We start from the raw sequence: 12,908 nt of genomic DNA on the forward strand, positions 1-12,908 counted from the left end.
GCTTGAAGCTTTTTGACTGCGCCGCACCTTACACTGCCTCGGATTTGCCTGTTCAACGGCAGCTTTCTAGCTGAGATAGTCGCCACTGTTGGCAAACGCTAACACATGGGACAAATGAAGAACCGTGGCTGGCCATATTGTTGGTTTTTGCCGCCGAGGCTAAAGGATTGAATGCAAGTATCAGGATATGGCAACACACAGCTATGTGTTGGGCTTCTGCCTTGGATATTCTCATAAATTCCAGAGTTTGCATGGTTCTGCGAGGTAAGCTATAAAAAGAGAAAGAAAAGATTCTATTGACATTGTTAAGCTCTTCAGTTTTTCACACTTCATCACCATTGTCATTTCCAGTGTCCGACTCACCAACAGACGTGCTTTTGTTCTCGGGCGGCATCATGAATACAAAAAAGTTGGTTCCCATGTCTCTTATTCCAGAAACCTACTGACATATATAGGATATGCCGTCAGTTCGCAAACTCAGGAGATTGCAAGTTCAAGAAATGCAAGTATCCCCACGTAAAAGGCAGCTACGCTCCTGCTACCAATCCAAAAGAGCGCAAATCGAAACCGACCGATCTATTAAATTCCGAGCGAGAATTCCGAACATGGCGAAGGGATGTTCCACTCGATGTGGTGAATGCCAGGCCCCTTCGTGGCCGGTTAGCATCATTTTTCCAGGATGCTCGGCGACTGATAGACGTCGATGCCGGTATACGCCAGGACGTGATACAAGTGCTCGCTCGTGACGGTGGTTTGGTGCGAATCAAAGAGCTGGTCGGTCAAGATTTTCAGTCCATGGCGTCCGTGCAAAAAGAGGATGTTTTCAAGAAACAGATGTTGCCTTTCCTGGAGATAGTCTCCCATCCAAATGTTCTATCGTCGCTGGTTCTGGAGCAGGTTGTTGGAACGATATATAATTTCTTGTTCGGGTTTAACGGGGAAAGAGCCTCCAGCTTATTCAAATACATCTGTGATGTTTTGGAAACGGCGAATAAAGATGAGGACTGTGCCTTACGATTCGATGTATCTGTCCATGTCTTTTCGAAAATCGTGGACTTAAACTCGACAGCAATCGTTCAAGAGTCACTTAAAGCCCAGGCCAAAAGATTTGAAGGCGTGTTTCTTGCCTTGAGCACTAACATGACCGACATCTATAATGCGCGCTCGCATCTTGATCGTCTGTTGTGTCGACTAGAAGTCGGAAGTTCCCTACCCTCTGCAGCAAAGAAGACGCCAAAAGCAGCAACGTCGAATGTCTCCTTTGTCATACACCATGAACCCCCTGGTGGCCGCCATGACAATGACCATAGAGATATTTGTAACATCAAGATTATGCCCAGCTCCCAGGAAATCTCGTGCAACCGTGCTGAGTACCTCCCCGTTATCAATCCAGCGCAGTGGCATGTTGGTGGGCTAGATGGGCTACTGGACAGGAACTTCCGCTTGCTACGTGAGGATACCATCGGCCAGCTTCGAGATGCGATCCACAACGAAATGAGTCATTCGAAACATTCAAAAGTGCAAAGATCGCAGCAGCGCACATATGTGTACAGTGATGTTCAAATTGCGAAGCTCTCCTTCGACCAGCTTCTGGGCTTTCACTTTGAGATTAGTTTTCCGCAACCCACCGCTGCCGTCAAAGCATCATCAGCTAAGGAACGGGAGAATTGGTGGCGGATGTCGAAACGTCTACAGCATGGGGCACTCGTTTGTTTGATAATCAAGGGAAAGAAGGTGTTTTTCTGCACCGTCACCGAGTCCCCGAGACCTTCGCCTCGGAAGGAGAGAGACCGAAACAAACCCCATGCAAAGTCGGATGGGCTGTGGAAAGAATCAACTACTGCAACAGTCTCATTGGAACTCACCGATTCCGGCAACAGGGGTATTCAATGCATCCTTGATCAGTACAGCTCGGGTGCTTCGAGGTTCACTCTTGTCGAATTTCCCGGTGTCCTTCTTCCTGCCTTTGGACCAACTCTTCGCGCCTTGCAGTCAATGAAGCGGACTGGTGGTCTCCCATTTGCAGACCTTCTCGTTTCTACAAATGAAAGACCAGAAGTCTCCTTTCCTTCATACGCAAGGAAGCCTGGGTTTGCTTTTGATCTTAGTAGTGTGATGGATGAAGGTGCCGGTCTTTCCATCCGTCCCGGTCAGCCAGTCGACCTACAATATCTTCAGCAGCATTCAAGTCTTGACGATGCCCAGGCTGCTGCTCTTGTCAACTGCCTCCAGCGGAAAATTGGACTTGTTCAAGGGCCACCCGGTACTGGGAAGAGTTACACCGGAGTTGCGCTCATCAAAGTACTGTTAGCAAACAAAATGCGTGGGAAGACACGACTTGGACCGATCATCTGTGTCACCTACACTAACCACGCGCTCGACCAGCTGCTTGAGGCTCTAATCGACAAGAATGTGACATCACAGATTGTTCGTATTGGATCGCAGTCCAAATCAGAGAAAGTGGAGCCATTTAACCTGCGAAATGTCGCCAGGAATTTCGAAAAAACGAAGATGGAAAATTCGGCGCGACGGAATTTGTATCGGCAACTTGAGGAAAATGAGGACGAATTTGATACCATTGGCTTGAACAAAAATGTTTCTTTTTCTCGACTGTCGGTCTATCTTCACCAGCAATATCCCGACCACTACAACCAGCTGTTTGGGAATGATGAAGATGATTTTGAAAAACCTGATAAAGACCCTCAAAAACTCATCAAGACATGGCTGCATACTGGTCCACGACACAATGGGGCTGTTCGCCCCGTGGGTCAACTCGACAGAGTCAGCGTTTTTGAGATGTCCCGAGCAGAGCGAGCAGCTTTGTTCAACCATTGGAGCGCCGAAATAAAAGCGGAGATGCATGAAGAAGTCATCAAACTCGCCTCATCCCATTCTAAAGCCAAATCCGAGCTCGATAATATCCGTGACGAAGTGCGTCTGCGATGTCTGAACAAAGCAGACATCATTGGCCTTACAACCACAGGGCTTGCCCGGAACTTGAATATGCTCCAACGTCTCCAATCCAAGGTTGTTTTGTGCGAGGAGGCTGGTGAAGTCCTTGAATCTCATCTCCTTACAGCTTTTTTGCCATCGGTTGAGCATGCTATTCTTATTGGTGATCATCTCCAGCTTCGACCTCAGGTGCAAAACTACGACTTGTCTCGGGAAAATCGTCGTGGAGGCGAAAAGTACTCTTTGGATGTGTCTCTATTCGAACGAATGGTCGATTCAGAGAGTGTCATGGGCTCTGGCCTCCCATTCAGCACATTGGAAACCCAGCGCCGGATGCATCCATCCATTGCACAACTGGTCCGCGATACGTTATATCCACAGCTCATTGATGCACCGTCTACGCTACGGCATCCAGAAGTAGCTGGGATGAGAAAGAGACTATTCTGGCTTGACCATCGCATGTTTGAAAATGACGCCTCGAGTACAGATGCCGTGTCAACTTCCCACTGGAACAAATACGAGATTGAGATGACGGCAGCACTCGTTAACCATCTCGTCAGACAAGGGAAATACAAAAATGGCGATATTGCAGTTCTGACTCCATATCTCGGCCAGCTCCATCGACTTCGCCAGAGACTTAGTCAGTCCTTTGCGATTGCACTGGGAGAACGAGACCAGGACGAACTTGACAAGGCGGGGTTCGAAGATGACGATGCAAGCAATCCTGTCGTTAAAGCTACGTTACTGCAAACCCTACGGGCAGCGACAATTGATAATTTCCAAGGCGAAGAAGCAAAGGTTGTGGTGATCTCTCTGGTACGAAGCAATCCACAGAACCAATGTGGGTTTTTGCGTACTTCGAATCGGATTAACGTCCTTTTATCACGAGCACAGCATGGAATGTATATCATAGGCAATTCGCAGACGTCCATTCATGTCGGCATGTGGACAAATGTTGTGGAGGTCCTTCGTCAAAATGAGAATATTGGTGCGACTTTGCAGTTACAATGTCCTCGACATCCAGAAACCCCAATATTTGTCTCTCAGCCTGACGACTTCCCGCAGGTCTCACCAGAAGGAGGCTGTGATCAACGTTGTGTGAATCGTCTATCATGTGGCCATCCCTGCATACAAAAGTGCCATTCTGAGATGCTGCATAATGCAGTCTACTGCCTGGAGCGTTGTCCACGACCACGTAAAGGATGTACCCATCCCTGTCCAAAAAAATGTGGTGACCCTTGTCCAGCCAAGTGTATAGTCAATGTGTTTCAGAAAGACAGGGTACTTAAATGTGGCCACCTCATGCCTAATCTTCCATGTTGGCAGAGCCAGGACCTTTCAACAGTTCGTTGTACAACTATGGTTATGAAGGAAGTTCCGCACTGTCATCACAAAGTCAGTGTATCTTGCTTCGTTGATGTTGAATTGTCTCAATATTCGTGTACCAAGATGTGCCACCAACCCTTGCCCTGCGGTCATAAGTGCAAGAATTTGTGTTCAAAGTGCGTCACGAAACCTAATTCTGGGGGTGTGCAAATCAACCATGGTGCCTGCAAGCAAGAGTGCGGTCGAAAACATTCAACTTGTGCACACACATGTACCACACGATGCCATGGAGATGAACCCTGTCCACCTTGCCAGGCTCCTTGCGATGTAAGCTGCGGTCATTCAAGATGTATGCGGAAATGCAACGAACCCTGCACTCCTTGTGCCGTAGAAAAGTGTTTTTCTGCGTGTCCGCACAGCTCATGTACACTACCTTGTGCAGCACCATGCGACCACATTCCCTGCAGTCGTCGATGCGAGATAAGGCTGGACTGTGGACATCAATGTCCTTCTCTTTGTGGAGAGAGTTGTCCGTCTAGTCGCTACTGCCAGATATGCGGAGATGAGGACGTCAAGAATCATGGAGTGGACTTCATCCTCGGTGAACCATACAAGGAAATCAACCTGGATGAGAATCCCTGTGTATTTCCCAAATGTGGCCACTTCCTAACCGTGGAAAGTATGGATGCACAAATGGATCTGAAAAAATACTACGACGTTGATGCAGAGGACCGGCCAATCGCCATTACAGATGCGGTCCATCCTTTTTCTATGGACGATATCAAGACATGTGCGACATGCCGTGGGCCACTGAGAGATATTGCGAGATATGGTCGACTCGTCCGTCGTGCAATTCTGGATGAATCAACTAAGAAGTTAATTTTGTACCTCAACCGGGAGTATGTACCTTTGGCTCAGGAAGTCCCTCGACAGATTGCACAGCTTCAAAATGCCAAGAATGAGGGGAGGCTACCATGGCCTGAGAGCTGTCAAATTAGTGGCACGAGATCTCAGCAGGTCAGCACGATGGTTAAAATAATGAACGTGGTTGCGCCAGAGAGATGGAAGAAGATTCTTGAAACGCACAAGCGAGTCAACAAGTACCGCCGAGGTGTCGATGTGGATGAACAGCCTTTTAATCGAGTTCGCGATTTGGTCTGGTATGCTCGACAAAGCAACAATTTGACCAGTGCGTTTGATTTCGACAACAACGTGCTCCAAACAAAAGGGGCTCTTCAAGGAACGGCACTCAGTGTGCGACTTGATCTGGCGCTCTTGGCCGACTTGTTAGCTCTGAAGAAGAAGACTTCTTCAAACGTGACGGTTGAGCTTAAATTGGACAAGACGAAAGAAGATTGCCAGGAGCTCATCAGAATGGCAACACAATCAAGCCGAATCCTTCAGCAGACAGAAGGCTATATATTTCTCGCGCAGTTGCATGCCCTGGAGCGGTCTCATTCTCCCCCAGAAGCTACAGAGGCACACCTGCAGAACTGCCGTGCAGCAATCACTGAAGCAAGATCCCTTTGCACAGCCTACCCTGGCCAAACGCAAGGCTTGCCAGATGAAATTGACAATGTTGAGAAGATGCTTGAGGGTCTAACTTTCTACACGGCCGTTACCAACAATGAACGCATGGCAGTTATTCAAGCTATGGCACGTGAGTTCCGAGGTACAGGACATTGGTATTACTGCCAGAATGGACACCCCTTTACGATAGGAGAGTGTGGAGGAGCAATGCAGACGACAGCGTGCCCTGAATGTGGTGCGCCAGTTGGGGGACGGAATCATCAGACAGCAGATGGAGTGACTCGGGCAGGGGATTTGGAGAATGTGTTTTCTGCGATGAGATTATAGGGATTCGCTTGGATGTACTTAAATAAGTATATGGACTTTTTTTGCTTCCATTAATTGCCTAGTGGAATCCATCTCACCACCAGTTTCCCATATATTCAAAATGGCCACAAGGCCCTACTCCCTGCCTCCGGGATCCCGAATCCTTGTTACAGGTGCAAACGGCTACATCGCATCCCATGTGGTCAACAACCTCCTGAGTCTTGAATGCGTGATGCAGAGAGCCGTCTGCTCCACCACTCTCAGCTAGTCTTTGGGACCGAGTGTTGCGCGGCCAGGGTGCAACCCTGATGGGTTCAAATGACTACGGAGTATATCTCAATTGAAACCCAGGACGAGGCCAATACCAATGTTCACAACTGCAGATCACTAAAGTACGTGTGACACGTCATGTCTTAGTACTTTGGTGATTTGAATGCAGCGTTTTGCTGCTTGCTAGCCTGCATAAGCTGAATTTACAGGCACCTGCCGGTGAATAATAACCATCTGCGGCCGTGAAGGCGACCTGATTTTGTATATAGCCGGCCAAGGGCGCTTTGGCTGACAAGATCTTTTCTGTCTATACAGGACCGATGAATTTCCTATCATTAAACCTGAAATTGTCGGGGCTCAGGTATATGCAAGTTTCAATAGGTTTTGCAATGGCGGTGACTTCGTACATATCACGCATTGGCTTGGATCTCTTCAGCTGAATCTGCAGAAAGTATATTGTCTTTTCAGCCCAGGCGGAGTTCTGGTCTGCATCCTCCAGTGACATTTATCTAAACCCTTTGGCGATCACGGGAATTCAGCTTATTTATGTTGCGTGATATGGTCTAGGCGGCTGAATCTAGGCTAAGGATGCATTGTACGGAAGACTACCTATGCGTAGTGGCATGGCAAAATGCTCTGGATGCCTGACACAGACAGCGTCATCTGTAGAATTCAATAGAAATCCCGCCTCTGGATTCATGGACGACCAGCTGAAGCCATTGCTCAGAATGTTATAAATACCTGCCTCTTCTTCTGCTAACCTGATTATCGTCCACTCCAACTTCAGCATTTCATTACCAAACTCAATTGACCAACCATCAAACTCGCTCTGTTAAACAACCATGGCCAGCCAAATCCGCCCCGGTCTTTACTTGTTAGAAGTCGAGCACAGCCATCTACTGCTGGACCTTGACGACTCGAAGACTGCCAATGGAACTGCCGTTCAGACATAGTAAGAGCCTCTCATAGAAAGTTTTAAATTGGCGGCGTGAAAGTCCTCTAAGCAATCGAACAGTGAGTCCAAATTCGACAACGTCAACCAGAAGTGGCAGGTTGTGTCTGCGGGTAACGACGAGTACTTAATCCTTGCCAACAAGGCTGGTACCTACGTGACAGCCCCGAGTATGATAATCCCAATTGAAGCCAGTCAGAGTCACCTGAGTCTAACATCATCGCAGAGCAGGACACCTATGAGATTACCGGAAACTTGATCTCGCCAACTGACAAGCATGCGAGATGGAAGTTTGTCGAGGTTGGCAACGGCGCCTATTAGTATGTGGAACCTGACTGATATCCACTGTCTCAAATCTGACCATACTACACCTACAGTATCTACAGCGTTGCCTTCCCCAAATCCGTCTTTGACGTCCAGCGCTCCGGGAAGAACAACAAGACTTCTGTCCTAGCTTATCCTGCGAGGTCGAGCGACAACGCCAACCAACAGTGGAGGCTCAAGCCAACCCAGTAAGCTGCAGCTTTCTCACTGTGGACTTATGATGTAAATGCCAATCAAGCTTTGCTTTAAATTTGAACAAACTATTTCAACAATACTAGCAAGACTAGCAATCAACTACGCGTTTTATCACACATTTCGCACAGGCGTGTCCAATAGCAAGTAGAGAAGAGAGTGCAGCTCCTTTCCAGTGCAAAATCCATTGCATCATTATTGTCAGTATTGTGACATTTCAACACCTTAGTCTCATGACACCTACTGCATGTGGTCTCAATTTCGTGTCATCGCCGTCGGAGCGCAATTTTTGATCAATCAATAACGTCCAAGGCCTATAAAGCTTTACGGCGTTGCAGCCCAATGGAGCCCGAGATATGACCCATCTTCTAAGCTACCGGCCTGCAACGGGATAAGATTCTAAGCCTAAGGAGCAATACTAAGTAATGACCAAGATAAGTCCCTCTATTCTACAAAGTAAGCCACGGGCCCTGCTTATTTTGGTTTGTTCGGCTGCTTCCGGCGATAGGTTTCTCGCACTGGACAGCCCCAATCAGCGTGCACTTCCCAGTCCCCGATGCCATGGACTTCGGGGATTTTCTTCTTTCCTTTCCCCCCTCGGATCAAGTTTTTAGGTCGATATTCTGGATTGACTTCCATGCGACGAATGGCTGAGCCGTGAATTGTAGCCTGCTTAGGGATATCACGTCTTTCCCCGAGGGGGAGTGGCCATCGAATGGGCTTCCAGGATCCATCATTTTGCATATTCATCCTCCGAAATGGAAGGTATTCCACCAATTGCCAGGATAGAACAGTGGGCCACGGGACACCGTGGCCATATCGTAGAAAATCATGAATTTGACCGTTCGTGCTCGCTCTCCAAAGCGCATACTTGAATTTAGATCTTTCTTTTGTCTCTTCGCCATTCGCTTCACTTCCCTGGCTGACATTGTTTTGCTGCGGATAACGCCGAAGGTCATTATCATTTGTTGAATCATCAAAGCAGTGGAATTGTTTCAATTTAGTAGGATCAAATCTAAGCCCCGCGCGCTGCGCTTCATGAACCATCCATACTAAAGGCACATGACTCAGCGCAAAGTCTTCATCTTCACTCAATTTGAATCCGCCGCCGATATCTGCATGGCATCCAGGAAACCAAATCTCCTCGATGTCCTGAGTGGTATCCTCGCTTTCCTCGGAAGGACAACCCTCAGACTCGTACGGAGATCTAGGCCGCACAAGGGACTGATCAGTTACTGTTGTGGACGTAGTTGCTGGAACGGTCGAGTCTGCTGCCGGGTGCTGCAATGAGACTTCGTTTCGAAACTCAGTATGCATTCGCTGATCACCAATGCTCACAGCTTGCCGACGGGAACGAGAAACCGGCCGATAGAATGTCTCTTCCGTTGAAATCCCTGGTCCAGGGGATTCGCTCGTGGTAGATCTATGACCCTCAATTCTAGGACTCTGATCAGAGTGACTTTCTTGTCGATGAGGGAGACGCAGATATCGCCCCAGGCGATCACGCAACCTCTCTCGAACTGACAGCGAGATTGAATTGGAGTCTGACATCAGATCCTCTCGAAACTTCGCGCGACGCTCGTCAATACCGACCGCATGCCGAATGACTTTGGCCGAAGTTTTCGCCGTAAAAGGAAATCTAAATTTGTCGCGAGACACTTCGAACCGTGGTATGCTATTGACGGTATCAAATAACCCTAGAAAACGGATCTGCGATACTGGAAGACAGAAAGTCTCCCGTAATGCCTTCATGTACTGGTATATCTCGTCTTTTTCTTTCTGATCAGTATCCACCCTGTTACTGCGTTGCCCCCACTTGGCAAAGACAGACCAGATATAGCGGACCTTCCCTTCATTTCCTGCTTCTAAAATGCCGACATGGTCCAACATCTCCGCCAGCAGGCGCGCGACGTACGCTCCACGACTAAAGCCAAAGATGTAAATCCTATCCCCGGGGCAGTAAAAGCGCATGAGGAATCTATAACCGTCCATGACATGTTCATCAAAGGCCGTGCCTAAGGCAGCGTCTTTTGCATTAAAATACCATTTCTTGATGGAATTGTCGGCGGTGCCACGGGACATCCAAATTGAGGTGGTATACGTTCCAAACCCAGGCTGATAATAATGAAACTGACGGGTGTCATTGCGATCAAGCATCTTCTATGGGTGTAAGGGCTGCTCTAACAGTCGGCTCGTACTAGACTCACTTACTCGGTAGATCTTGAGGACATTACTATCTGCTTCGTCGCCTCGGAATTTGTATCCTGTGCCGTCGAAGCACAGGACAAACTCCTTATTTATTGCGGCTCGCTCCATGCTATGAATCTGTTTCTGCACTGTCGATATGTTGCACAATGGACTCTTGCATAAAGAGAGAAAATAAACACAGCAGGTCTTAGCAGAGTCCTCGATTCTTTCTGGAAGCTCCAGAAAGTGGTGTTGTCATCAAAGATGCGTATCCATGGTTGATACCAGCACGTGGCGAAGTTTAGCGTCACGCTTGTAACAATTGGATCAGGTTGATGACAACTATCGCAGACCCAAGCCGAACTGGTTGTAATTAGAATTTAGCATCGAACCACAAAGAGACTACACTACTCTCTTCCAGGTTAAAGGAGATTGTATAGACCTCATGTGCCTTTTGGTAGATGGTCATGCACATATCAGAATGGCTCAGCCTATGAATCGGGCTACCTGGAATGCTCCTGTAAGGCTTTCAGTATGTATCCTATCACTGGCCTCACTTCCGGGGCGTGCTGTAGAGATAAAAGCTGTATCCGGCGTTAAAATGATCTTTTGAGAACCTCCTAAACCTATTGGCATAGCGGTTCTCATGGGGCCGGCTGCGAACTTATCATCTAGTCCCGCATAGGCTTATCTGTCTGTCTGATGTGGAATAATGATCGAACCGAGACTAGCATAGCCTGGAGAAGGTGATTGAAGGGTGCGAATGATATATAATCTCTTTCAAGGTAGTAATACGCCATATATACAACTGGAGAGCCGCGACGAGCCTGGAATGCGCCTCAACCACAAGACTCAATGGAGTTCTAGGATCAATAGTAGGTGCAATATGTACCCATATCATCCCCGACACGCCATTCATCCGGGTGCCGTTCTGCACATTCCAAAAGACCCCGATAATCCAGACCATCAAGATTCTTCAAGCTCTCATCGGCACCACGTGCACATAGAACTTTAATCGCCACTTCCTCTAGGTTCCGTGCCGCCTTATGCAGGGGAGTTTCGCGAAGAAACTCATCGCGGGGATTGATCAAAGCGCCTCTGTCGAGAAGCGCATTGATACCCTCTATCCAGCCTGCTGTGGCAGCTAAGTGGAGGAGCGTGATGTCTTCGACTATGGGGACGTTGGGATCTGCGCCTTCTGCTAGGAGCCGGTTGGCGATGTCGATGTTTCTGTCTCGAAAAGCGAAGTATAATGGTGTCGCTCCTTGAGGTTCGTGCGTCACGGGTATGTCGAGTAGGGGCTTGTAGTGTAGAAGGATTTGGAGGATTTCAAAATGACCAAGATGAGCAACTTCGTGTAATGGGGTCCAGCCCTACGTTAGGTTAGCTGATGAAAATTTTAAACTTAAAAGGGTCAACGTGTACATGGTTATAGCTTCTCGCGTTCACGTCAGCACCATTATCTAGTAATACTTTGACTGACTCTGGATCGTCACCCATACAGGCCTCCTGTAGTGCCGGGCGACCAGAGCTAGTCCTAGCATTAGGATTTGCTCCATGTTGTAAGAGTAACTCCACAATCTTGCTGTGCCTTTTCAATGCTGCCCAATGCAACGGGAACCGACCGCTGAACAGAATAGGGTGCTCGCCATCTATATAATGGTTGCCCAAGCTGTACTGCCGTATGTCCACTGCGGCGCCATGGCTTAGGAGGAACTTTGCCATCTTGACATTTCCATGCTCAGCTGCAACTGATAGAGCCGTGCGTCCGTCGAGGGGATCTCGAGCATTGATGTCGACTTGTTTCAACATGATCGTCACTAAGGTCGTGGAGCCAACTCGCACCGCTTGGAGGAGCTCCCTGGTGAATTCGGGATCATTTTCTTTGCCGGCTTTAGCTTCTGATGGTGTCAGGGTTGTGGCCGAGCTTGTATCTGACGGCTGTTCAGATTCAACCGCGGATGCAAAATGGACGATTGCTGACCCTGCATCATCGTCGAATTTATGTCTCATCGGGACATTTGCAGAGGTTGTCATTATGGCCGATGTTCGGAATGTGAGTAGTCTTCCAGCTGTCAGGTATGAATTGTCCCATAAGAGTCATCCACTTACAATGTAAGACTTCCCATAGCATCCGAGAACATCGCCTTCGTGCGCTCCAAGTCCGTCATCAACACGAACACCTCCCTCCGCCTCCAGAACCACATAACATCACCCCGTCTCATCCGCCGCTTCGACCCATTCCCGGAACCTTTATGCGCAGAATCCTCGAGTTGAAGATGCGGAATCAACTTGCGCATAACCCGATCACACGCCAACCGACAATTATCCATGGGATCTTGCAGATCCTTCAACGCTCTGTTAATCTCACCGTCCTGATCAACGAACTCCTGTATATCTGGCGACGCAAGCGCGCCCTGTAAGTTGCACACGAGCAAATTGAAGTTCTTGATGTCGCGACTAATGCTAATTATCTCCTGTGGTGCATTTCGTATTGTTGTGAAAAACTGATAGAGCTGGAGAGAGGCTTTAGCGGCAGCTTCTGCTAGCCCCGGAACAGCTTCTGCTGTTCCGATTGCTTCGGCCATTGTTTATGGTTGTAGTTAATAATTTTTGGCAAGGTTGGGTGGAGTATATTGAATATAGAGTGGCGGTAAGGGGATCAGCACACCCAGCCTGGGGAGCAGACCCCAGGGAACCGACAATGGGCAGAAAGCAGCAACCGAGGACCATGGTCTCTGGGACAGCATCTAGCTCGACAACTAGCCAATACCCTACCAGCAGACCCATCCGAGGGTTTTGAAAGCACGACACAAACAGCCAATAGCCAGTTCCCAGGGAGAATAGAGGTGCTACCAGGTCCAGAGGC

The 12,908-nt window shown here is 48.4% G+C and overlaps 3 protein-coding genes across 3 annotated transcripts; 2 read left to right on the forward strand and 1 right to left on the reverse strand.

Moving 5' to 3' along the window:
* Positions 1 to 187: 187 nt before the first annotated feature.
* Positions 188 to 6,135, forward strand: EURHEDRAFT_518197 (putative NF-X1 finger and helicase domain protein; the record flags this gene model as incomplete). The annotated part of the gene is made up of 2 exons (XM_040786645.1): positions 188 to 264; positions 456 to 6,135. The coding sequence occupies 2 exons, from the start codon at positions 188 to 190 to the stop codon at positions 6,133 to 6,135; spliced, it is 5,757 nt and encodes a 1,918-aa protein (XP_040635354.1).
* Positions 6,136 to 7,168: 1,033 nt separating this feature from the next.
* Positions 7,169 to 7,962, forward strand: EURHEDRAFT_416166 (ricin B-like lectin). Its single transcript, XM_040782885.1, has 4 exons — positions 7,169 to 7,336; positions 7,400 to 7,506; positions 7,563 to 7,656; positions 7,714 to 7,962. The coding sequence occupies exons 1-4, from the start codon at positions 7,227 to 7,229 to the stop codon at positions 7,850 to 7,852; spliced, it is 450 nt and encodes a 149-aa protein (XP_040635355.1). The 5' UTR covers positions 7,169 to 7,226; the 3' UTR covers positions 7,853 to 7,962.
* A 327-nt stretch (positions 7,963 to 8,289) lies between these two features.
* On the reverse strand, positions 8,290 to 10,168 carry EURHEDRAFT_546146 (T6SS phospholipase effector Tle1-like catalytic domain-containing protein; the record flags this gene model as incomplete). Its single annotated transcript, XM_040787459.1, has 4 exons — positions 8,290 to 9,076; positions 9,146 to 9,290; positions 9,363 to 10,009; positions 10,064 to 10,168. The coding sequence occupies 4 exons, from the start codon at positions 10,166 to 10,168 to the stop codon at positions 8,327 to 8,329; spliced, it is 1,647 nt and encodes a 548-aa protein (XP_040635356.1). The 3' UTR covers positions 8,290 to 8,326.
* Positions 10,169 to 12,908: the final 2,740 nt, after the last annotated feature.

This window comes from Aspergillus ruber (assembly GCF_000600275.1).
Source record: "Aspergillus ruber CBS 135680 unplaced genomic scaffold scaffold00032, whole genome shotgun sequence".
Classification (NCBI taxonomy): Eukaryota; Fungi; Ascomycota; class Eurotiomycetes; order Eurotiales; family Aspergillaceae; genus Aspergillus; species Aspergillus ruber.